This window comes from Pristiophorus japonicus, chromosome 9 (assembly GCF_044704955.1).
Source record: "Pristiophorus japonicus isolate sPriJap1 chromosome 9, sPriJap1.hap1, whole genome shotgun sequence".
Lineage (NCBI taxonomy): Eukaryota > Metazoa > Chordata > Chondrichthyes > Pristiophoridae > Pristiophorus > Pristiophorus japonicus.
Genome location: NC_091985.1, coordinates 165927656 through 165954431, shown reverse-complemented (window position 1 = coordinate 165954431; position 26776 = coordinate 165927656). Strand labels below are relative to the sequence as shown.

At 46.3% G+C, this 26776-nt stretch overlaps 2 protein-coding genes across 2 annotated transcripts in view; one reads left to right on the top strand and one right to left on the bottom strand.

Moving 5' to 3' along the window:
• The window catches only part of eif4a3 (eukaryotic translation initiation factor 4A3), a 28023-nt gene extending 19532 nt beyond the window's left edge, over positions 1-8491 (bottom strand). Inside the window, exon 1 of the mRNA XM_070890061.1 lies at positions 8277-8491. Coding sequence (XP_070746162.1) covers positions 8277-8421 — 145 coding nt within the window. The 5' untranslated portion in view covers positions 8422-8491. The remainder of the gene's footprint in view (positions 1-8276) is intronic.
• A 7289-nt stretch (positions 8492-15780) lies between these two features.
• Positions 15781-26776, top strand: part of ninl (ninein-like) — a 148453-nt gene continuing 137457 nt past the window's right edge. The window contains exon 1 of the mRNA XM_070890052.1: positions 15781-16559. The gene's annotated coding sequence lies outside the window, so the exon portion shown is untranslated. The remainder of the gene's footprint in view (positions 16560-26776) is intronic.

Below are 26776 nucleotides of genomic sequence, written 5' to 3'. Positions count from 1 at the left end.
GCGGTTCAAGGCGGCGGCTCACCACCACCTTCTCAAGGGGATTTAGGGGTGGGCAATAAATGCTGACCTTCCCGTCAATGCCTACATCTAAAAGAATGATTTCCATTTGGAACTGTACACATGCTTACAAATTGTAGTTCTGCAAAGAGATCCCAAGAGATCCACATAGTCAGCATTTCGCTCCATATTATATCTCTATCTTTCAGTATTTGTTCAATCACAAAAGTGTGTTATTTGTTGCTGCACACCAATAAACAAATACATTTCCAATTGAAAAATAAAAAAGGGACCCCCAAATAATGGGAGATATATAAAGGAGCAAATATGTAGGCAAATCGCTGTGAAGTCCAAAAACCACAGGGTAGTAATAGGGGATTTTAACTATCCAAATATTGATTGGACAAATATAGTGTGAAGGATATAGTGGGTGCAGAATTCTTGAAATACACAAGAGATTAATGTGCAAAGTTAAAGCACATGGGATTGGGGGTAGTGTGCTGACGTGGATTGAGAAATGGTTGTCAGACAGGAAGCAAAGAGTAGGAGTAAATGGGGACTTTTCAGAATGGCAGGCAGTGACTAGTGGGGTACCACAAGGTTCTGTGCTGGGGCCCCAGCTGTTTACACTGTACATTAATGATTTAGACAAGGGGATTAAATGTAGTATCTCCAAATTTGTGGAAGACACTAAGTTGGGTGGCAGTGTGAGCTGTGAGGAGGATGCTATGAGGCTGCAGAGCGACTTGGATAGGTTAGGTGAGTGAGCAAATGCATGGCAGATGAAGTATAATGTGGATAAATGTGAGGTTATCCACTTTAGTGGTAAAAAGAGAGAGACAGACTATTATCTGAATGGTGACAGATTAGGAAAAGGGGAGGTGCAACGAGACCTGGGTGTCATGGTACATCAGTCAATGAAGGTTGGCATGCAGGTACAGCAGGCGGTTAAGAAAGCAAATGGCATGTTGGCCTTCATAGCGAGGGGATTTGAGTACAGGGACAGGGAGGTGTTGCTACAGTTGTACAGGGCCTTGGTGAGGCCACACCTGGAGTATTGTGTACAGTTTTGGTCTCCTAACCTGAGGAAGGACATTCTTGCTATTGAGGGAGTGCAGCGAAGGTTCACCAGACTGATTCCCAGGATGGCGGGACTGACCTATCAAGAAAGACTGGATCAACTGGGCTTGTATTCACTGGAGTTCAGAAGAATGAGAGGGGACCTCATAGAAACATTTAAAATTCTGATGGGTTTAGACAGGTTAGATGCAGGAAGAATGTTCCCAATGTTGGGGAAGTCCAGAACCAGGGGACACAGTCTAAGGATAAGGGGCAAGCCATTTAGGACCGAGATGAGGAGAAATTTCTTCACCCAGAGAGTGGTGAACCTGTGGAATTCTCTACCACAGAAAGTTGTTGAGGCCAATTCACTAAATATATTCAAAAAGGAGTTAGATGAAGTCCTTACTACTAGTGGGATCAAAGGGTATGGCGAGAAAGCAGGAATGGGGTACTGAAGTTGCATGTTCAGCCATGAACTCATTGATTGGTGGTGCAGGCTAGAAGGGCCGAATGGCCTACTCCTGCACCTATTTTCTATGTTTCTAAGAGAACTTTTTGAGTCAGTATGTAGCAAGCCCAACACGAGAGGGGGCGGTCTTGGATTTAGTTTTGGGGAATGAAGCTGGGCAGGTTGAAGGGGCATTAGTGGGAGAGCACTTGGGTGCCAATGACCATAATTCAGTCAGATTCAGTCAGTTATCGATAAGGACAAGGATAGGCCTGGAATAAAAGTCCTGAATTGGGGAAAAACTAATTTTGCTAAGTTAAGGAGTGATTTGGCCATGGTGGACTGGAAACAGCTACTTGTGTAAATCAGTGTTGGAACAGTGGGAGGCATTCAAGGAGGAGATCCGGAAGGCACAGGCCAAACTTACAGGGGAGGATAAAGAAAAAAAAGGGACATTTATGTCATCATATACCAATGGCTAAATACTATAGAATCTTGAGGAATATAGAAAGTTAAGAAGCAAAATTAAAAAGGATGTTAGGAATGCTAAAAGAGAGCACGAGAAATTCTTGGCTAGTAAAATTAAGGAAAACCCTAAGATGTTCTATAAATATATTAAAAGAATAAGAGGGTAACTAAAGAAAGGGTAGGGCCTATTAAAGACCACGATGGTAATCTTTGTGTGGAGGCGGAAGATGTTGGTAAGGTTCTTAACGAATACTTTGCATTTGTTTTCACAAAGGAAAGGGGTAATGCAGATACTGCTATCGAGGAAGAATGTGATATTCCAGATGAAATAAATATAGAGGGGAAATATTAAGGGGTTTAGCAGCTTTGAAAGTAGCCAAGTCCCCAGGCCCGGAAAAAAAGCATCCCAGGCTGTTGAACGAAGTAAAAGAGAAAATAGCAGAGGCCTTGACCATCATTTTGCAGTTCTCTTTGGATTTGGGCATGGTGCCAGAGGATTGGAGGACTGCTAATGTAGTACCCTTATTTAAGAAAGGAGAAAGGGATAGGCCGAGTAATTACAGGCCTGTCAGCCTAACCTCAGTGGTGGGAAAATTATTGGAAAAAAACCTGAAAGACAGGATAAATCTACATTTGGAAAGGCAGGGATTAACTAGGGACAGTCAGCATGGATTTGTTATGGGAAGATCGTGTTTGACTAACCCGATTGAATTTTTTGAGGTAACCAAGAGGGTCGATGAGGGTAGCGCATACGATCTAGTGTATATGAACTTTAGCAAAGTTTTTGATAAGGTCCCACATGGTAGACTGATCAAGAAGATTACAGCCCATGGGATCCAGGACAAAGTGGCAAGTTCGATCCAAAATTGGCTTGGAGGTAGGAAGCAAAGGGTAATGGTTGATGGATGTTTTTGTGACTGGAAGGATGTTTCCAGTGGGATTCCGCAGGGCTCAGTATTGGGTCCCTTACTTTTTGTGGTATATATCAACGATTTAGATTTGAATATAGGGAGTATGATTAAGAAGTTTGCAGACAACACTAAAATTGGCTGTGTGATTGATAATGAAGAGGAAAGTCATGGGCTGCAGGAGGATATCCATCTACTGGTCAGGTGGGCAGAGCAATGGCAAATGGAATTTAATTCAGAGAAGTGTAAGGTGATGCACTTTGGGAGGGCTAATAAGGAAATGATATACACATTAAGCGGTACGCCACCTAATAGTGTAGATGAACAAAGGGACCTTGGAGTGCTTGTCCACAGATCCCTGAAGGTAGCAGGCCATTGGCCGAGGCATAGAATATATGCTTAAATTGTATAATACTTTGGTTAGGCCACAGCTGGAGTACTGCGTGCAATTCTGGTCGCCGTATTATAGGAAGGACGTGATTGCACTAAAGAGGGCGCAGAGGAGATTTACTAGGATGCTGCCTGGAATGGAGAATCTTAGTTACGAGGACAGATTGGATACGCTAGGTTTGTTCTCATTGGAACAGGAGGTTGAGAGGAGATCTCATTGAGGTATACAAAATATTGAGGGGCCTGGACATAGTGGATAGTAAGGGCCTAGTTCCATTGGTGGAGGGGTCTATTACGAGGGGGCATAGTTTTAAGGTGGTTGGTGGAAGGTTTAGAGGGGATTTGGGGGGGGGCTTCTTTACACAGAGGGTTGTGGAGATCTGGAACTCGCTGCCTGGAAGAGTGGTGGATGCAGAAACCCTCACCACTTTTAAGAGATGGTTGGATGGGCACTTGAAGTGCCGTAACCTGCAGGGTTACAGATCTAGAGCTGGTAATTGGGATTAGACTGGATGACCTTTTGTTGGCCTACGCAGTATTAATGGTAAGTACTGCAGGGAATCGAATACGGCCAGGGTGATCTCCTGGACTAGTTTCGATCACCTGGATGGGTCGGAGAGGAATTTTCCCAGATTTTTTTCTCCCTAAATTGACCTGGGTTTTTAATCTGGTTTTTGCCTCTCCCAGGAGATCACATGGCTTTGGTTGCGGAAGAGTGTAGAATGTTTCAGCATAAGGGGTGTCACAGTTGTGTGAAGCAGCTGGGTGCTCTTTGCCTTTCCATCATTGTTCATACGTTTATATGTAACCTTCAGGGCTGCTGACCAAGGGCCGTGTGGCTCTTTGTCGGTCGGCGCGGACACGATGGGCCGGAATGGCCTCCTCCTGCGCTGTAAATTTCTATGTTTCTATGTAACACCAGCACGGTTCTTCTTTGGGTAGCTAACACGGCCCTTAAGATCAGCAGGTCCTTGGGACTGGAAGTTCATCAATTTGTACAAAGGGTACATCACACACAAATATTTGAAAACTGCTGTAAAACATCGTGCTTCGTATGGAATCATATGGCGCAGGAGGCCATTCGGCCCATCGAGTTTGTGCTGTCTCTTTCAAAGAGCAATCCAGTTAGTCCCACTCCTCCATTCTTTCCCCATATCCTTGCTATTTTTTCTCCAAGTATTTATCCAATTCTCTTTTGAAAGCTACTATTGAATATTTATCCGAGTGCATGCGAAAATCATGCACAGACAGCAGAAGGAGCATGCAGCAAACCAGACTCCCCACCCACCCTTTCCTTCAACCTCTGTCTGCCCCACCTGTGGCAGAGACTGTAATTCCCGAAGTGGACTGTTCAATCACCTCAGAACTCACTTTTATATAGAGTGGAAGCAAGCCGTCCTCGATGATGATGATGATCCACTATCCTATCAGGCAGTGCATTCCAAATCCTAACCACTTGTCTCATGTCACATCTCACTATAATTTACTACAAAGTATTACGAAGTTTTTACAGCACAGAAACAGGTCATTCAGCCCAACAGACCCATGCCGGTATTTATGCTCCATATGGACTTCCTCCCTCCCCTCCTCATCTACAACAACATGTATTTATATAGCACCTTTAACGTAGTGAAACGTCCCAAGGCGCTTCACAGACGTATTATGAGACAAAAAATTTGACACCAAGCCACATAAGGAGAAATTAGGGCAAGTGACCAAAAGCTTGGCCAAATAGTTAGGTTTTAAGGAGCGTATTGAAGGAGGTGAGGTAGAAAAGCAGAGAGGTTTAGACAGGGAATGCCAGAGCTTAAGGCCAAGGCAATAGAAGGCACGGCCACCAATGGTTGAGCGATTATAATCAGGGATGATATAAAGAGGGCAGAATTAGAGGAGCGCAGACATCTGGGAGGTGTGGGGCTGGAGGAGATTACAGAAATAGGGAAGGGCGAGGCCATGGAGGGATTTGTAGACAAGGATGTGAATTTTGAAATCGAGCATTGCTTAACCAGGAGCCAATGTAGGTCAGCGAGCAGAGGGGCGATGGGTGAGCGGGACTTGGTGCAAATTAGGACACGGGCAGCCGAGTTTTGGATCACCTCTAGTTTACATCGGGTAGAATGGTTCCATTCCTCATCATCATCATGTTAAAGGAGTGGAAGATGTCTGTGCGCGAGTTCTTTTAACGTAGAGTGGGCATCTATCTAATCGTAGCCAGAAAATCTCCTGCAACGGCTTCTCTTCCCACTCCCACATCGTTTACTCTGGTGCCCCCCAAGGATCTATCCTTGGCCCCTCCCCCCATTTCTCATCTATATGCTGCCCCTTGGTGATAGCATCCAAAAACAGTCAGTTTCCACATGTAAGCTGATGACACCCAGCTCTACCTCGCCACCACTTCTCTCAACCCCTCCAGTCTCTAAATTGTCAGACTGCTTGTTAGACATCCAATACTGGATGAGCAAAAATGTTCTCCAATTAAATATTGGGAAGACCGAAGCCATTGTCTTTGGTCCCCGCCACAAACTGCATTCCCCATCCGCTGACTCCATCCCTCTCCCTTGCATCTGTTGGAGGCTAAACCAGACTGTTCGCAACCTAGGTGTTATATTTGACCCTGAAATGAGCATCGGGTCACATATCCGTGGCATAGCTAAAACCGCCTATTTTCGCCTCCGTAACATAGCCCATCTCTGCCTGTGCCTCAGCCCATCTGCTGCTGAAATCCTCATTCATGCCTTTGTTACCTCTAGACTTGACTATTCCAACGCAATCCTGGCTGGCCTCCCACATTCTACCCTACGTAAACGTGAGGTCATCCAAATCTCGGCAGCAAGTCCCAATCACCCCTGTGCTCACTGACCTACATTGGCTCCCGGTTAAGCAACGTCTCGATTTCAAAACACTCATCCTTGTTTACAAATCCTTCCTTGGCCTCGCCCCTCCCTATTTCTAATCTCCTTCATCCTCACAACCCACGAGTGCTTTCCTCAAATTCTGCCCTCTTGAGCATCCCTGATTATGACAGCTCAATCATCGGTGGCCGTGCCTTCAGCTGCCTGGGCCCCAAGCTCTGGTACTCGCTCCCTAAACCTCTCTTTCCTCCTTTAAGACTCTCCTTAAAACCGACCTCTTTGACCAAGCTTTTGGTCATCTGCTATAATTTCTTATGTGACTCAGTGTCAATTTTATCTATTTTGTTTTATTACACTGCTTTGAAGCACCTTGGGACGTTTTACTATGTTAAAGGCGCTCTCTAAGTAAAAGTTGTTGTTGTTGAGTTCTTGACAGATAAACTAATTACAGTAGATCACTACTATCTAGAAAGATGCCTAACCTCTTCTGACAATATCCGTTACATTAAAGTACCACCATGCACACTGGGGGATACATGTGGCTTTAGAGGAATCCTTAACTCACGTGTTAATTATGTCAGTTACATCACCAGTCAGTTTTTATAAGCCATTGCTATCTGAACTGTTTACACACACTCTCCGGTCAATTTTTTAGTTAATTTAAATTTGTAATGATAAAAAACACTGCCCTTTATTGCAGAGAAAGGACGGTTTGAGAATTGTTAGAGTTGCAAGTTAGTTTTTTTTTTAAATCGGATTGTGTATGAATACTTGACATTGGAGTTCTGTGAAACTAAAGCAGGAAACACACCATGGAGAAAGATAAACAAAGGATAAAAAACAAAAGGAAGGTGGTTAGAGGTGTACTGGAGAGGAACAAACCAGGGTCTGAGAAAAAGGAGTCTCTTCTGCTGGCACATCTGGAGATGGCTGGGGAACACAGCAGATTTGGGGGATTTTTAATACTTGTATAGCATCTGTCACAAATAAGAACCCTGCTGTGGGGTTGGGGTCTCATTTCACTGTGCCCGTGACACTTCTTGGGTTGCCTCACACTCCACTGATGCTCCAACATCAGTGTGGATGTGGAGCAGCTACGGCTTGTGCAGTGTGAATGCACTTGTCACTGTGCCTTTGCTATTTATATAGTGCCTTTCACAACCTCATGAAGTTCCAAAACACTTTACAAACAATTAAGTACTTTTTAAGTGTAGTAAAGTGTGCACACAGCAAGGTCCCATAGCAATGAGATAACGACCAAATCAGTTTTTAGTGATACTGACAGAGATAAATATGGGTCATGATACCGGGGTGAACCCCGCACAGACCCGAAACGTTTACTGTTTCTCTCCACAGATGCTGCCTGACCCGCTGAGATTTCCAGCATTTTGTTTTTATACCCCCTTTCTTCTGCACTGTGCACAAATTGTCTGGTGCGATTTCTACATTACAACAGTGACGACACTTTAAAAAGTACTTCATTGGCAGTAAAGCGCTTTGGGACATCCTGAAAATCGCTATAGAAATGCAAATCTCTTTCTAAATTCTCTACCGCAGAGAGTTGTTGAGGCCAGTTCGTTAGATATATTCAAGAGGGAGTTAGATATGGCCCTTATGGCTAAAGGGATCAAGGGGTATGGAGAGAAAGCAGGAAAAAGGGTACTGAGGGAATGATCAGCCATGATCTTATTGAATGGCGGAGCAGGCTCGAAGGGCCTACTCCTGCACCTATTTTCTATGCTTCTAGTACTATGGGGTCTTTCATGTCCACCTCGGTTTAAGATCGCATCCGAAAGACGGCACCTCCGATAGCGCAGCACTCCCTCAGCACTGCACTGAGCGTCAGCCTGGATTTGGGGGCTCAAGCCTGTGGAATGGGGCAACTTTCTGACTGGGAGCCCGAGTGCGACCACCGAGCCCGGGGTGGGGTGGTGAGAGGAGAAGGAGCTGGACTGTGGGTTTGGGGTGTAAACAAGCGCCACAACATGACGGCGCCAGGTACAGGCCGGGAGCCCCGGCTTTCAACTCCCCTGTTTCCCCCTCTCCTCGGCACCCTCGGGCCGCCAGCCCCCGGCGTGCGCCCAGCGGAGGAGCGGCCGGCGAGAGCGGGAGGCCTCCTTTCTATCTAGGCCCGGGCCGGCCCGCACTCACCGTACGCGTAGATGCCCCGCAGCAGGTCCTCCCGCAGCCCCATGGTGTCGAAGGTGGGGGTGACGTCCACCTCCTCGCTGGTCTCGAACTCCACCTTGGAGATGTCCTCATCCTTCAGCATGCGCTTCCTCCCCGAGCTCGCCATCGCCTCTCGCTCCCTTTGCCCGGGCCGCCAGCACGCAGTGGGAGAGAGGGGGGAAAGGTCACGGCGCACGCGCGTGCTGCCTCCGCCAAACACCGACGCGGCGACGTGCAGTTTTGCGTGCCTCGGGTTTTGAGCGTCGGCGGCGTGGCGACGTCATTGTGCGCGCGCGCCAAATGGCGCGTACTTCGGTTTTCCATTGACAACCGCCACCTGCTTGGCTGTCCAATCACAGAGCGGCTGTGGACACCTAACCAACTGCCCTGGGTCCGGCAAAAGTGGCCCTCAACAGGTCGCAGGCAGCGGGCCAGTCGAAGGGGGCCGTTCGGACCGTCGCCGGTCGAAGGGGATCGTTCAGGCTGGTCGAAGGGGGTTGTTCGGGCCGGTCGAAGGGGGTTGTTCGGGCCGGTCGAAGGGGGTCGTTCGGGCCGGTCGAAGTTCAGGCTGGTCGAAGGGAGTTGTTCGGGCCGGTCGAAGTTCAGGCCGGTCGAAGGGGGTTGTTCGGGCCGGTCGAAGTTCAGGCTGGTCGAAGCTCGGGCCGGTCGAAGTTCAGGCCGGTCGAAGGGGGTTGTTCGGGCCGGTCGAAGTTCAGGCCGGTTGAAGGGGGTTGTTCAGGCCGGTCGAAGTTCAGGCTGGTCGAAGTTCAGGCTGGTCGAAGGGGGTTGTTCAGGCCGGTCGAAGTTCAGGCCGGTCGAAGTTCAGGCCGGTCGAAGGGGGTTGTTCGGGCCAGTCGAAGTTCAGGCCGGTCGAAGGGGGTCGTTCGGGCCAGTCGAAGTTCAGGCCGGTCGAAGGGGGTCGTTCGGGCCAGTCGAAGTTCAGGCCGGTCGAAGGGGGTCGTTCGGGCCGGTCGAAGTTCGGGCCGGTCGAAGGGGGTCGTTCGGGCCAGTCGAAGTTCAGGCCGGTCGAAGGGGGTCGTTCGGGCCGGTCGAAGTTCGGGCCGGTCGAAGTTCAGGCCGGTCGAAGGGGGTCGTTCGGGCCGGTCGAAGTTCGGGCCGGTCGAAGGGGGTCGTTCGGGCCAGTCGAAGTTCAGGCCGGTCGAAGGGGGTCGTTCGGGCCGGTCGAAGTTCGGGCCGGTCGAAGTTCAGGCCGGTCGAAGGGGGTCGTTCGGGCCGGTCGAAGTTCGGGCCGGTCGAAGTTCGGGCCGGTCGAAGGGGGTCGTTCGGGCCGGTCGAAGTTCGGGCCAGTCGAAGTTCGGGCCGGTCGAAGTTCGGGCCGGTCAAAGTTCGGGCCAGTCGAAGGGGGTCGTTGGGGCCGGTCGAAGGGGGTCATCGAAGGGGGTCGTTCCGACTGTCGAAGGGGGTCATTCGGCCCGACCGCCTCGCTCTCTTCGACGGCAAAGTTCGCGTCCGGGTGTCCCTGGGGATGGAGCAGACGGTGTCCGCTGGCGCGCTCAAGGCCTTGATAAAGTCCCACATGGCAGACTGGTCACAAAAGTAAAAGCCCATGGGATCCAAGGCAAAGTGGCAAGTTGTATCCAAAATTGAGTCAGAGGCAGGAAGCAAAGGGTAATGGTTGATGGGTGTTTTTGTGACTGGAAGGCTGTATCCAGTGGGGTTCCACAGGGCTCAGTGCTGGCCCCTTTCTTTTTGTGGTATATATCAATGACTTAGACTTGAATGTTGGGGGTATGATTAAGAAGTTTTCAGATGACACTGAAATAGGCTGTGTGGTTGATAATGAAAAAGAAAGCTGCGGACTGCAGGAAGATATCAATGTACTGGTCAGGTGGGCAGAACAGTGGCAAATGGAATTCAATCCGGATAAGTGTGAGGTAATGCATTTGGGGACGTCTAACAAGGCAAGGGAGTACACAGTAAATGGTACAACCCTGAAAAGTGTAGAGGAACAAAGGGACCTTGGAGTGCAGGTCCACAGATCCCTGAAGGTAGCAGGCCAGGTAGATAAGGTGGTTAAGAAGGCATATGGAATATGTGCCTTTATAAGTCGAAGCATGGAATACAAAAGCAAGGAGGTTTTACTTGAACTGTATAAAACACTGGTTAGGCCGCAGCTGGCGCATTGCGTGCAGTTCTCGTCACCACATTACAGGAAAGATGGAGAGGGTGCAGAGGAGATTTACAAGAATGTTGCCTGGACTGCAGAACTTTGGCTATGAGGAAAGATTGGAGATACTGGGTCTGTTTTCTTTGGAACAAAGGAGGCTGAGGGGTGGCCTGATTGAGGGGTATAAAATTATGAGGGGCCTGGATAGAGTGGATAGGAAGGACCCGTTTCCCTTGACAGAGGGGTCAACAACCAGGGGGCATAGATTTAAAGTTATTGGGGGAGGTATAGAGGAGATATGAGGGGAAGTTTCTTCACCCAGAGGGTGGTGGGGGTCTGGAACAAACTGCCTGAAAGGGTTGTCGAGGCAGAAACACTCACCACATTTAAAAAATACTTGGATGTGCACTTAAAGTGCTGTAACCTACAGGGCTATGGACCAAGAGCTGGAGAGAGGGATTAGGCTGGATAGCTCTTGGTTGGCCGGCACGGACACGATGGGCCGAAATGGCCTCCTTCTGTGCTGTAAATTTTTATGATTCTGTGACTTTTAATTGCCAACTGCCAGTATTTAAAAGAGTCAGCACAGAAGGAGGCCATTCGTCCCGTTGCGCCTGTGCTGGTTTTCTACAAGAGCAATCCAGCTAGTCCCATTCCCCCTTCCTTTCCCCATGGCCCTGCAATTTCTTTTCCTTCAGGTATTTATCCAATACCTTTTTGAAAGCCACGATTGAAAGAAACGATTGAATCTGCCTCCATCACCCTTTCAGGCAGTGCATTGCCAATCCTAACCGCTTGTTGCATAAAAAAGTTTTTCCTCATGTCGCCTTTGGCTCTCCTGCCAATCACCAAATCACCTCTCAACCTTCTCTGCTCGAAGGAGAATAACCCCAGCTTCTCCAGTCTAACCACGTAACTGAAGTCCCTCATCCCTGAAACCATTCAGCGCCATGGCAGACACTGCAATTTCAGGGCCAGTTAGTTTCTACTCTCAGAGTACGCCGTCGTATTCCCTTTGAAAAGCCCTGCAAGTTCCGGATTTCCGCACGCGCGCCTTGACAGATCATGCCAACCGCCTGAAAAATAAGCATTGCTAGCACAGAGTTGGACTATTTGCCCAACAACTGCCCAGCAAATGCCCACAAAACTCTTACGGCTGGTAAAAGCAGGCGTAGGGCATGTTTGTATCAGCGTAAGGGTATAGGCTTAAATAAAACATTTAAAAATCAAAAATGATACACAAACACTTTAAATGAGTTTATGCAAATACTGGCCCGGATTAAGATGTTTAAATTATTTAGCAAAAAAATTAAATTTTTATTGAGGTTGTTGCAATGAAGGAACTTATGAATAAAATTGCTATTCAATACATTGTATAATTAGAAGAATTCTGTACATTGTATAATTATTTGGGGATTCCATTGCATATCATTAGCGTTGTAAATGATTGCAATGGAATTCTCCTTTGTCACTGGAGGACTGGGCCCACATGATTCCAGGGACTCTTCTGTACTGTCTGGATCCCTGGGATCTCTGGGCTATTACACTGCCATCCACTTGGAGGCCTGAGACCGCAACTCTTCGCAGTCTGGGCGCCTGGAGGTACTTTGGAACTGTTTTGCGGGTTGGAGGCGTACTCCGGAGGTACACCTCCGACTGTAATTTCCAGGACTATGTCTTTTCTTCCTTCTGCGTAACATATCGGCATTTCATTGAAATGTCATGACAGTTCGATAAGAAATAGGAGCAGGAGTAGGCCCAATGGCCCCTCGAGCCTGCTCCGCCCTTCAAGAAGATCATAGCTGATCATCGACCTCAACTCCATTTTCACGCCCGATCCCCATATCCCTTGATTTCCCTAGACTCAAAAACTCTGAGTTTTATCTATCTGAGAACATAAGAACATAAGAATTAGGAACAGGAGTAGGCCATCTAGCCCCTCGAGCCTGCTCCGCCATTCAATAAGATCGTGGCTGATCTGGTCGTGGACTCAGCTCCACTTACCCGCCCTCTCCCTGTAACCCTTAATTCCCTTATTGCTTAAAAATCTATCTATCTTTGACTTGAAAACATTCAATGAGCTAGCCTCAACTGCTTCCTTGGACAGAAAATTCCACAGATTCACAACCCTCTGGGAGAAGAAATTCTTTCTCAACTCGATTTTAAATTGGCTCCTCCGTATTTTGAGGCTGTGACCCCTAGTTCTAGTCTCCCCCACCAATGGAAACAACCTCTCTGCCTCTATCTTGTCTATCCCTTTCATGATTTTAAATGTTTCTATAAGATCACCCCTCATCCTTCTGAACTCCAAGGAGTAAAGACCCAGTCTACTCAATCTATCATCATAAGGTAACCCCCTCATTTCTCGAATCAGCCTAGTGAATCGTCTCTGTACCCCTTCCAAAGCTAGTATATCCTTCCATAAGTAAGGTGACCAAAACTGCACGCAGTACTCCAGGTGCGGCCTTACCAATACCTTATACAGTTGCAGCAACACCTCCCTGCTTTTGTACTCCATCCCTTTCGCAATGAAGGCCAACATTCCATTTGCCTTCCTGATTACCTGCTGCACCTGCAAACTAACCTTTTGGGATTCCTGCCTTTTGGCTAAGATCATGCGTAACTGACCTGACAGGGGAGTAACCATGACCCCAAAGTGGTTCTCCCTGGATCAGGAAGGTGGTTCTCCTATGCTTTTTGGAAATAGGAGGTGGGTGGGGTGGCTTGACCCATCCACCTCCACGGAGGTGTGTGGGGGGCCTGACCCATCCACCTCCATGGCACGAACCTGGTATTGCAGTATTTCCAGGAACGGTGCAGTGGCTCTCGGCCTTTTGGCTAAGAGCATTGGCGCAGAGTGATCCTTGATGTGTGCAAGGTGACCTCTGGCGTTTGTGATTTGACAAAGAATTGGAAAGATTGGCAACGAAAAATTTAAAATAAAAAAAAAATTTAAAAAAATTTAAAAATCCAAAAAGAGTTTCATGCATAAGGAACCCTAAAAGAGTTTCATGCACAAGGAATTTAAAGGGGCTGCTCCTGAAATTCTGGCTGCACTTCAGTCCCACACTCCTGATCTTCGGGCACCCTGTGCGGAGGGGAGCGGGTAGGTCCGAGGGCCTCCTCGTAGGACTGCTCCTGGGCACGGCCAAGGGTGCCATCAGCCGGTCCAGGCAGCGGGCGGTCGAGGGGGTCGTTCAACCAGACTGCCTGCCTCTCTTCCGCGCATACATCCGGTCCAGGGTGTCCTTGGAGATGGAGCACGCGGTGTCCACCGGTACGCTCGCGGCCTTCCACGAGAGGTGGGCACCGGAGGAACTGGAGTGCATCATCACGCCCGGCAACCAAATTTTAATTTGATTTTATGTTTTTAAGTTAATTTGTTTTAATTGCCGGTGCTTTTAGTGTCCCCCTCCCCTTTTATAGGGGGCACTTGGAGAAAAAATTTGATTCTGTGCCAAAAAAAAAGGGCCTTGTAAATGTTGGTGTTTCCCCCAGATCGGGGGGCACGGTTTAATGTTTTTTGTTTTCTCCTAAAAAGAGTTTCATGCACAAGGACTCCCAGGTCCCTTTGCACCACAGCATGTTGTAATTTCTCCCCATTCAAATAATATTCCCTTTTACTGTTTTTTTTCCCAAGGTGGATGACCTCACACTTTCCGACATTGTATTCCATCTGCCAAACCTTAGCCCATTCGCTTAACCTATCTAAATCTCTTTGCAGCCTCTCTGAGCCCTCTACAGAACCCGCTTTCCCACTAATCTTAGTGTCATCTGCAAATTTTGTTGCACTACACTCTGTCCCCTCCTCTAGGTCATCTATGTATATTGTAAACAGTTGTGGTCCCAGCACTGATCCCTGTGGCACACCACTAACCACTGATTTCCAACCGGAAAAGGACCCATTTATCCCGACTCTCTGCTTTCTGTTCGCCAGCCAATTCTCTATCCATGCTAATACATTTCCTCTAACTCCGCGTACCTTTATCTTCTGCAGTAACCTTTTGTGTGGCACCTTATCGAATGCCTTTTGGGAATCTAAATACACCACATCCATCGGTACACCTCTATCCACCATGCTCGTTATATCCTCAAAGAATTCCAGTGAATTAGTTAAACATGATTTCCCTTTCATGAATCCATGCTGCGTCTGCTTGATTGCACTATTCCTATCCAGATTTCCCGCTATTTCTTCCTTAATGATAGTTTCAAGCATTTTCCCCACTACAGATGTTAAACTAACCGGCCTATAGTTACCTGCCTTTTGCCTGCCCCCTTTTTTAAACAGAGGCGTTACATTAGCTGCTCTCCAATCCGCTGGTACCTCCCCAGAGTCCAGAGAATTTTGGTAGATTATAACAAATGCATCTGCTATAACTTCCGCCATCTCTTTTAATACCCTGGGATGCATTTCATCAGGACCAGGGGACTTGTCTACCTTCAGTCCCATTAGTCTGTCCAGCACTACCTCCCTAGTGATAGTGATCATCTCAAGGTCCTCCCTTCCCACATTCCTATGACCAGCAATTTTTGGCATGGTTTTTGTGTCTTCCACTGTGAAGACGGAAGCAAAATAATTGTTTAAGGTCTCAGCCATTTCCACATTTCCCATTATTAAATCCCCCTTTTCATCTTCTAAGGGACCAACATTTACTTTAGTCACTCTTTTCCGTTTTATATATCTGTAAAAGCTTTTACTATTTGTTTTTATGTTTTGCGCAAGTTTACCTTCGTAATCTATCTTCCTTTTCTTTATTGCTTTTTTAGTCATTCTTTGCTGTTGCTTAAAATATTCCCAATCCTCTAGTTTCCCACTAACCTTGGCCACCTTATACGCATTGGTCTTTGATTTGATACTTACCTTAATTTCCTTGGTTATCCACGGCTGGTTATCTCTTCTCTTGCCGCCCTTCTTTTTCACTGGAATATATTTTTGTTGCGCATTATGAAAGAGCTCCTTAAAAGTCCTCCACTGTTCCTCAATTGTGCCACCGTTTAGTCCTTGTTTCCAGTCTACTTTAGCCAACTCTGCCCTCATCCCACTGTAGTCCCCTTTGTTTAAGCATAGTACGCTCGTTTCTGACACAACTTCCTCATCCTCAATCTGTATTACAAATTCAACCATATTGTGATCACTCATTCCGAGAGGATCTTTTACGAGGAGATCGTTTATTTTTCCTGTCTCGTTACACAGGACCAGATCCAAAATGGCTTGCTCCCTTGTAGGCTCTGTTACATACTGTTCTAAGAAACAATCCCGTATGCATTCTATGAATTCCTCCTCCAGGCTACCCCCTGCGATTTGATTTGACCAATCGATATGTAGGTTAAAATCCCCCATAACTACTGCCGTTCCTTTTTCACATGCCTCCATTATTCCCTTGATTATTGCCCGCCCCACCATGAAGTTATTATTTGGGGGCCTATAAACTACGCCGACCAGTGACTTTTTCCCCTTACTATCTCTAATCTCCACCCACAATAATTCAACATTTTGTTCATTGAGCCGTGAATATATTCAGAGACTCGGCATCCACAGCCCTTTGGGCAGAGAATTCCAAAGATTCACAACCATCTGACTAAAGAAATTCCTCCTCATCTCTGTCATAAATGGTCTTCCCCTTATCCTGCGACTGTGATCCCTAGTTCTAGACACTCCAACCAGGGGAAACAAACACTGTGTTTAAAGAATTGTGACTGTTCTTAGTAAACTCTGGTTAAATACTGTATAGAAATGCATCTTTCAAGTATAGGGGCAGTATATTAACAGCTACAACTTGTATTTATATAGCGCCTTTGACGTAGTAAAACGTGAAAAAATAGTGTTTTGCAAATGCTATTTTCTATTTGGAAGAACCAGAAGAAAAACGTATAATTTTTATTACAATGACACCATGTGTAAATCATACAATAATGCATTTTGGTGAGATTTATATCATTGCATTGAATGACAGTATGCCTCCACCGATCCCAGGACCTAAACGGAGTCAGCACCGGAGGAGGCCCTTGGCAGACCATAAATAGAGTGGGATGAGAGGAAGCGCGGACCTGAGCAGAGTCGGCACCAGAGGAGGCGGTACAAATCCGGCAAATGCTAAAACAACAAAAAAAACAGGAGTGACGTCTCAGGACACTAGGTAGATGATTTATTGATGAGAAATTCCCGTTCTCTACCGCCCACCCAAGTACCATAAACATTTTATTACCGATATTTCTTCACTACTTTCCTCCCTTTGCCTCTGCACAGAACGACTTCTCATTCTTGGTGATTTCAACCTCCATCTCAATTCACCATGTTCTCTCTGCTCTGAGTTCATCCTTAATCTCCCCAATCATATTCACGGCCAGCCCCTCGACCTTGCCATGTCTCGTGGCCTCGCTACTCCCATCGTGTCCATCGCAGATAAGGCCATCTCTGACCTTATCTGACCACTTCCTCGTATCACTTTCCACCCACATCCCCCTTCCAAACCCCCAAACCTACATGCCCCTGGAACAAACTCTTGCCCGACTCTCTTACAACTGCACAGCAACTCCCAACTGTCCAGCCTTTGGCCCTCCATTCACCCTGACATTTCTGCAGCTAGTGATCTGCTCAATCACACCCTCACCACCACCTTTGATGCCCTAGACCCTGTTAAAACAATTACTCTCTCTCACCCTGACCATTCCCCCTGATCTTCGCTCCCTTAAGTCCAAGGGATGTAGACTTAAACGGATATGGCGGACAACTGGGTTAGTGATTCACCGCCAGATCTGGCTGGACCACATAAAGCACTATCGGGTCCTGCTCTCTGCTGCCAAAATGGTTCACTATTCCAGAATCATTTTTAAACCCCTCTCCCCAGTCTCCACCCTCACCTCCGACAATAAGTGAGGAGCTCATGGACTTCTTCGTCGCTATGATTGAGACCATGCGTTCGGCTGCCTCTGCCTCTTCCCTTCTCCTAGCCCACCGGGCCAAACTTCCCCTAAGGAAGCCCCTTGCCCTAGCCCTGACTTCACATCTTTCTCCAGTTTCTCTCCAATCTCCCCTCATGACTTTTCTGAGCTCATTCTGTCCATGAGACCCACTTCCTGCTCCCTTGACCCTATTCCCACCAAACTGCTGACCACCCAACTTCCTTTTCTGGCTCCCATGTTAGCTGATGTTGTTAATGGTTCATTCTCCTCAGGTACTGTCCCCCTCTCCCTCAAATCTGCTGTCATCACCCCTCTCAAAAAAAACCTCGATCCCTCTGTCCTTGTAAACTACTGCCCCATCTCCAACCTCCCTTTCCTCTCCAAAGTCCTTAAATGATTTGTTGCCTCCTAAATCCGTGCCCATCTTTGCTGCAATTCCATGTTTGAATCCCTCCTATCCGGTTTCCACGCTGTAAAGCCATTACACAATACCACAAACCCACACGAGGCACATTCTTTGCACAAGGTCACTCCATGACCTGAACCTTTATTCACAGGACCAAGAAGTGATGAGCCTGCGTGGGACCTCCCTTTATATACCTGGATGACCAGGTCAGGAGTGTCTCCCACAAGTTCACCCCCTGTGGTCAAGGTGTGCATTTCTTACGTATATACAATATTGCAGTGTTGTTACATAAAGGTTACATACATGACACACGCCTGCCACAGTACCGAAACGGCTCTCATCAAAGTCAGAAATTACATCTTTAGTGACTGTGACAAAGGTAAACTATCCCTCCTTGTCCTTCTTGACTTGTTTGTTAGTGGGAGTTGTGTACAGACCTCCAAACAGTAGTAGTGATGTTGGGGAGGGCATCAAACAGGAAATTAGGAGTGCATGCAATAAAGGTGCAGCAGTTATAATGGGTGACTTTAATATGCACATAGATTGGGCTAGCCAAACTGGAAGCAATACGGTGGAGGAGGATTTCCTGGAATGCATAAGGGATGGTTTTCTAGACCAATATGTCGAGGAACCAACTAGGGGGGAGGCCATCTTAGACTGGGTGTTGTGTAATGAGAGAGGATTAATTAGCAATCTCATTGTGCGAGGCCCCTTGGGGAAGAGTGACCATAATATGGTGGAATTCTGCATTAGGATGGAGAATGAAACAGTTAATTCAGAGACCATGGTCCAGAACTTAAAGAAGGGTAACTTTGAAGGTATGAGGCATGAATTGGCTAAGATAGATTGGCTAATGATACTTAAGGGGTTGACTGTGGATGGGCAATGGCAGACATTTAGAGAACGCATGGATGAATTACAACAATTGTACATTCCTGTCTGGCGTAAAAATAAAAAAGGGAAGGTGGCTCAACCGTGGCTATCTAGGGAAATCAGGGATAGTATTAAAGCCAAGGAAGTGGCATACAAATTGGCCAGAAATAGCAGCGAACCTGGGGACTGGGAGAAATTTAGAACTCAGCAGAGGAGGACAAAGGGTTTGATTAGGGTAGGGAAAATGGAGTACGAGAAGAAGCTTGCAGGGAACATTAAGGCGGATTGCAAAAGTTTCTATAGGTATGTAAAGAGAAAGAGGTTAGTAAAGACAAACGTAGGTCCCCTGCAGTCAGAATCAGGGGAAGTCATAACGGGGAACAAAGAAATGGCAGACCAATTGAACAAGTACTTTGGTTCAATATTCACTAAGGAGGACACAAACAACCTTCCGGATATAAAAGTGGTCAGAGGGTCTATTAAGGAGGAGGAACTGAGGGAAATCTTTATTCGTCGGGAAATTGTGTTGGGGAAATTGATGGGATTGAAGGCCGATAAATCCCCAGGGCCTGATGGACTGCATCCCAGAGTACTTAAGGAGGTGGCCTTGGAAATAGCGGATGCATTGACAGTCATTTTCCAACATTCCATTGACTCTGGATCAGTTCCTATCGAGTGGAGGGTAGCCAATGTAACCCCACTTTTTAAAAAAGGAGGGAGAGAGAAAGCAGGGAATTATAGACCGGTCAGCCTGACCTCAGTAGTGGGTAAAATGATGGAATCAATTATTAAGGATGTCATAGCAGCGCATTTGGAAAATGGTGACATGATAGGTCCAAGTCAGCATGGATTTGTAAAAGGGAGATCATGCTTGACAAATCTTCTGGAATTTTTTGAGGATGTTTCCAATAAAGTGGACAAAGGAGTACCAGTTGATGTGGTATATTTGGACTTTCAGAAGGCTTTCGACAAGGTCCCACACAGGAGATTAATGTGCAAAGTTAAAGCACATGGGATTGGGGGTAGTGTGCTGATGTGGATTGAGAACTGGTTGTCAGGCAGGAAGCAAAGAGTAGGAGTAAATGGGTACTTTTCGGAATGGCAGGCAGTGACTAGTGGGGTACCGCAGGGTTCTGTGCTGGGGCCCCAGCTGTTTACATTATACATTAATGATTTAGACGAAGGGATTAAATGTAGTATCTCCAAATTTGCGTATGACACTAAGTTGGGTGGCAGTGTGAGCTGCGAGGAGGATGCTATGAGGCTACAGAGTGACTTGGATAGGTTAGGTGAGTGGGCAAATGCGTGGCAGATGAAGTATAATGTGGATAAATGTGAGGTTATCCACTTTGGTGGTAAAAACAGAGAGACAGACTATTATCTGAATGGTGACAGATTAGGAAAAGGGAAGGTGCAACGAGACCTGGGTGTCATGGTACATCAGTCATTGAAGGTTGGCATGCAGGTACAGCAGGCGGTTAAGAAAGCAAATGGCATGTTGGCCTTCATAGCGAGGGGATTTGAGTACAGGGGCAGGGAGGTGTTGCTACAGTTGTACAGGGCCTTGGTGAGGCCACACCTGGAGTATTGTGTACAGTTTTGGTCTCCTAACTTGAGGAAGGACATACTTGCTGTTGAGGGAGTGCAGCGAAGATTCACCAGACTGATTCCCGGGATGGTGGGATTGACCTATCAAGAAAGACTGGATCAACTGGGCTTGTATTCACTGGAGTTCAGAAGAGTGAGAGGGGACCTCATAGAAACGTTTAAAATTCTGACGGGTTTGGACAGGTTGGATGCAGGAAGAATGTTCCCAATGTTGGGGAAGTCCAGAACCAGGGGTCACAGTCTAAGGATAAGGGGTAAGCTATTTAGGACCGAGATAAGGAGAAACTTCTTCACCCAGAGAGTGGTGAACCTGTGGAATTCTCTACCACAGGAAGTAGTTGAGGCCAATTCACTAAATATATTCAAAAGGGAGTTAGATGAAGTCCTTACTACTCGGGGGATCAAGGGGTATGGCGTGAAAGCAGGAAGTGGGTACTGAAGTTTCATGTTCAGCCATGAACTCGTTGAATGGCGGTGCAGGCTAGAAGGGCTGAATAGCCTGCTCCTGCACCTATTTTCGATGTTTCTATTTTTTCTATGTTTGCAACCTTTGACATGGTTGACCACTCTATCCTTCTCCACTGCCGTCCAGCTGTGTGGGACTGCACTCACCTGGTTCCATTCTTATCTATCTAATCATAGCCAGAGAATCATCTGCAACAGCTTCTCATCGTTACCTCTGGTGTCCTTCAAGAATCTATCCTTGGCTCCCTCCTATTTCTCATCTACATGCTGCCCCTTGGCGACATCATCCGGAAACACGGCGTCAGTTTCCACATGTACACTGATGACTCCCAGCTCTACCTCACTACCATTTCTCTTGACCCCTCCATGGACTCTAAATTGTCAGACTGCTTGTCCGACATCCAGTTCTGGATGAGCAGAAATTTTCTCCAATTGAATATTGGGAAGACCGAAGCCATTGTTTTTGATCTCCGTCACAAACTCCATTCCCTAGCCATTGACTCCATTCCTCTCCGTAACTTCTGTCTGAGGCTGAACCAGGCTGTTCGCAACCTTGGTGTCATATTTGACCCTGAAATGGGCTTTTGACCACATATCTGCAGCATAATTAAGGCCGCCTATTTTCACCTCCATAACATCGCCCGTCTCCGCCCTTACCTCAGCTCATCTGCTGCTCAAGCTCTCATCCATGCCTTTGTTACCTCTAGACTTGACTATTCCAACACACACCTGGCTGGCCTCCCACATTCTATCCGATGTAAACAAGAGGTGATCCAAAACTCGGCTTCCCATGTCCTAACTCACACCAAGTCCCGGTCACCCATTAGCCCTCTGCTCGCTGACTTACATTGGCTTCTGGCTAAGCAATGTCTCGATTTCAAAATTCTCGTCCTTATTTTCAAATCCCTCCATGGCCTTTCCCCTCCCTAGCTCTCTAATTTTCTCCAGCCCCACAATCCTCTTGAGATGCCTGCGCTCCTCTAATTCTGCCCTCCTGAGCATCCTTGAGTTTACTCGCTCAACCATTGGTGGCCGTGCCTTCTGTTGTTCTGGAACTCCCTGCCTAAACCTCTCCGCCTCTCCTACTTCTCTTTCCTCCTACAAGATGCTCCTTAAAACATACCTCTTTGACCAAGCTTTTGGTCACCTGCGCTAATTTCTACTTATGCGGCTCGGTGTCAAATTTTTAGCGCATAATACTCCTGTGAAGCATCTTGGGACGTTTCACTATGTTAAAGGCGCTATATAAATACAAGTTATTGTTGTATTAAAATTTTTTCTCTAAGCTGGGACAGTGGTTTAATCGAAGAGCGGGAAACTAAAACATACATTAAAAGCGTAACTAAATAAACTAATTAATATAACTATAAATAATCATTGAATAAAGATTTTAACTAATTAAATAAATAAAACAAGGTTAGTCTAAGTCACAGCAGAGCAGGTTGTGTGGGAGCTTGTGGACAGCGAGACTGTCCCGAGCGAACACGTCTGCAGGAGATGTCTCCATTTTGAATCTCTCCGGCTCAGAGTCATTGAGCTGGAGTGCGAGTTAGAAACACTCTGACACATAACGGAGGGGACAGTTTGCTCCAGACTTCAGTCACACCTCGTAGGGAGGTGCACGTTCAGAACGGGGTTGGTGTGACTGACAGTGTACAGAGTAAAGGGAACCAAGGTAAGAAAGGGAATGAGGATCCACAGAAACTGATCCTGTCCAACAGATACACTGCACTTTCTACCTGTGAAGATAAGGATAAAGACTGTCGGAAGGACAGCCAGAATGTGGACCATGGCACTTTGGAGCAGGAGGCTGTCCTAAATGAGGAAGAGGAGGATGAGAGAAAGCGTAATGTGGATGTTGTAGGGGATTCTATAATTAGGGGACAGATAGCTTCCTTTGTAAGCAGGATCGAGAGTCCCACATGATATGTTACCAACCTGGTGCCAGGGTGAGGGACATCTCGATCTGGCTTGAAAGGATACTGGAGCGAAGCGAAAGGATCCAGTCATTGGGGTCCAAGTTGGGACCAACAACGTAGGGAAGAGTAGGCCCTGTTTGGGGAGTACCAAGAACTAGGAGCTAAGTTAAAGAACAGGACCTCAAGGGTTTATAATCTCTGGATTATTACCTGAGCCATGTGCAAATTGGCGTAGGGATAAACTGATTAGGGAAGTGAACACGTGGCTAATGAAGTGCTGTGTGAAAGAGGCATTCCATTTTATGGGGCACTGGCACCAGCATTGGGACAGGAAGGAGCTGTATGTTTGGGACACCTGAACCGATCTGGGACCAGGGCCCCAGTGGAAAGAATAAATAGGGATGTCACAAGGACTTTAAAGTTGCTGGAGAAATACCACCAAAAATGTCTCAGCAGGATCCTACAAATCCCCTGGGAGGACAGACGCACCAACATTAGCGTCCTCGACCAGACCAACATCCCTAGCATTGAAGCACTGACCACACTTGATCAGCTCCGCTGGGCAGGCCACATTGTCCGCATGCCTGTCACGAGACTCCCAAAGCAAGCGCTCTATTCGGAACTCCTTCACGGCAAGCGAGCCCCGGGTGGGCAGAGGAAACGTTACAAGGACTCCCTCAAAACCTCCATGATAAAGTGCAACATCCCCACTGACACCTGGGAGTCCCTGGCCAAAGACTGCCCTAAGTGGAGGAAGTACATTCGGGAGCACCTCGAGTCTCATCGCTGAGAGCATGCAAAAATCAAACGCAGGCAGTGGAAAGAGTGTGCGGCAAACCAGCCCCTTCCTTCAACGACTGTCTGTCCCACCTGTGACAGGGACTGTGGTTCTCACACTGGACTGTTCAGCCACCTAAGGACTAATTTTTAGGGTGGAAGCAAGTCTTCCTCGATTCTGAGGGACAGCCTATGATGATAATGATGAAACTAGTAAATGGGGACATTGGTGGTGGGGGGGAGGAGGGAGCTCAGGTGGAAATTGTAGTAAAAATAGTAGTTCAAAAACAAACAAAAGGGGGGGAGAGTAGAGTAACAGACGGAAATTGTGCTTTAGGCACTACATGTAGAGGGAAAATTAAAAGATGTAAAGTGATTAAACCAAGAGTGAGAAATAAGAAACTAGTGAGTAAAACATTAGTGTTGAAGGACATGATAGGGTGTGTGGCACAAATAAGCATTCTTTATACAAACACACGGAGTATAAGGAATAAATTGAATAAACTGCAGATGCAAATTCAAATTGGAGGGTATAACATGGCAGCCATTACTGAGACATGGCTGCAAGATGGTCAGGACTAGGAACTAAATACACCCGGTTATAAGGTCTACAGGAACGATAGGGAAAATGGCAGAGGGGGATGTGTAGCCTTAGTGATTAAGGATGAAATCACTTCAATGATAAAGGTTATAACGAGAGGTAAGCAGGCAGTGGAGACTTCATGGGTAGAATTAAGGATTAAGGAAGGATTTAAAACTGTAGAGGGAGTTGTGTATAGGTTATCTGGTAGCAGCTGTGAAGTGCTAGATTGTATAAATATAGAGAATAAACAAGCGTGTAGCAAAGGCAGAATGGTTTTAATGGGGGATTTTAACTTTCACATAGCTTGGGATAAGCAGAGTAGCACCTGTCAGAAAGCTGGTGAATTTCTTGAGTGTGTCCGCGATAGTTTTCTACAATAATATGTCCGAAGGGAATAAGGGGGCATACATATTAGATTTAGTAGTGAGCAATGTGCCAGATTTAGTTAACAGCCTTACTGTGTGTGACCATTTATCGAATAGCGATCATAACATGATCAAGTTCAATGTAATGTTTGAAAGGGAGAAACACAAAACAGCTACAAAGATTCTAGATTTGGGTAAGGCTGACTTCAAAGGGATGAGACAGAGATTGTCCACAGTTAACTGGACAAATCTGTTACTGGGTAAAATGACAGAAGATCAGAGGGAGATGTTTAAAAAAGAATTTAAAGTGATACAGAACCAGTTTATACCCCTGAGGGGCAAGAGCGCTACTTGCCAAAAAAAAGAGCCATCGACAACTAAAGAGGTAAGGGACAGCATAAAAATGTTTTTTAACTTATACAAAAATGCAAAAAATAGCATAGATCCTGGCGAATAGGAAAGATACAATCAGCAAAGGGTCACAAAACAGATAATAGGAGCTACAAAAAGTGAGTATGAAAAGAAACGTGTAAGGGATATCAAAATCAACACAAAACGTTGTTACAATTATATTAGAAAAAGAGGTTAGTCAGGAGCACTGTGGGCCCTTGAAAACTGATAACGGTGATAGTGTCAATAATGATAAGGAAATGGCGGACATGTTGAAGAATGACTTTGTGTCAGTATTTACAGTAGAGGAAGAGGATAGCATGCCATGAATCAGGGATGGGGGCGCAATAAGATTAATATAAATAAAATAACAGGAATGAAGAAAATAATGGCACCAAAGAGCGACAAATCCCCAGGGCCAGATGGTTTCTATCCCTGGGTTTTAAAGAAAGTCGGTGAGCACATTGCAGATGCCCTAACTATAATCTTCCGAAGTTCTCTCGGTTCAGGAACCGTTCCTTTAGATTAGAAAATTGTGCATGTCACTCTGATGTTTAAAAATGGTGAGAGAGGGAAACCAGGGAATTATAGTCCAGAGCCTAACATCAGTTGTTGGGAAATCGACAAAATCTATAAATAAGGGTGGGGTGACTGAACATTTTCGGTTGATCAGAGAGAGCCAGCATGGATTTGTGAAAGGTAGGTCATGCCTGACAAACCTGATTGAATTTTGAGGAGGTGACTAAGGTAGTGGGCAGATGAATGACCATGGATGTTATTTAAATGGACTTACAGAAGGCATTTGATAAAGTCCCACATAAAGGACTGTTAACTAAGGTAGAAGCCCACGGAATTGAGGGCAAATTATTGACCTGGTTAGAAAATTGGCTGAGCAGCAAGAGTCAGAGAGTAGGGATAACGGGCAGGTACTCATCTGGCAGGATTGGACTAGTGGTGTTTTACAGGGATCTGTGTTGGGACCTCAACTATTCACAAGATTTATTAACAACTTAGATGATGGCATAAAAAGTCATATAATCCAAATTTGCCGATGACACAAAGATAGGTGGTTTTTTAGGCAGTGTAGATGGAAGCATAAAATTACAAAGGGATAGCGACAGATTAAGTGAGTAGGCAAAACTGGCAAATGGATTTCAGTGAAGGTAAATGTGAGGTCATCCACTTTGGACCTAAAAAGGATAGAACAGGGTACTTTGTAAATGGTGAAAGGCTAAAAACAGTGGAGGTCCAAAGAAACTTGGGGGTCCAGGTACATAGATCATTAAAATGTTATGAACAAGTCAAGAAAATAATCAAAAAGGCTAATGGAATGCTGGCCTTTATATCCAGAGGACTAGAGTACAAAGGGGCAGAATTTATGCTGTAGTTATACAAGACCCTGGTTAGACCACACCTAGAGTACCCCACTCCACTCCCACTCTGATATCTCCGTCCTCGGACTCCTGCACTGTTCCAATGAAGTTGAGGACAAGCTCGAGGAACAGCACCTCATCTTTCGTTTAGGCACTTTACAGCCTTCTGGACTCAACATTGAATTCAACAATTTCAGAGCATAACCTCTGACCATCTTTGGCTCCCTTTCCTCCCCCCCGCTTGCATCTTATGTTTTTTTTTATTTTTTTCCCTCTTTGTCTCTAATGCCAGCTGGTCATTACTCTGCCATTCACACCCTATCTAGATTAACTTTTTTCTAACTTCTGTCATTACCATTTCAATTCAGCCCATCATCTCTTTTGTCTCTCTAATCTCTCCTGTCTTCAACCCTAACACAGACCTTCCCTTTTGTTCTTCCCCTCCCCTTTCAATGCTTCTTAAGAGTGTGCTTTTTTCGAACATTCGGCAGTTCTGATGAAGGTTCGTTGACCCAAAATGTTAATTTTGTTTTTCTCTCCACAGATACTGCCTGACCCGCTGAGATTTCCAGCATTCTCTGTTTTTATTTCAGATTCCAACATCCGCAGTATTTTGCTTTTGTCCTAGGGTACCACGTGCTAGTCAGAGTAGGAATCGCAGGATAGCTCAGATGAATACGTGGCTTGAGCAA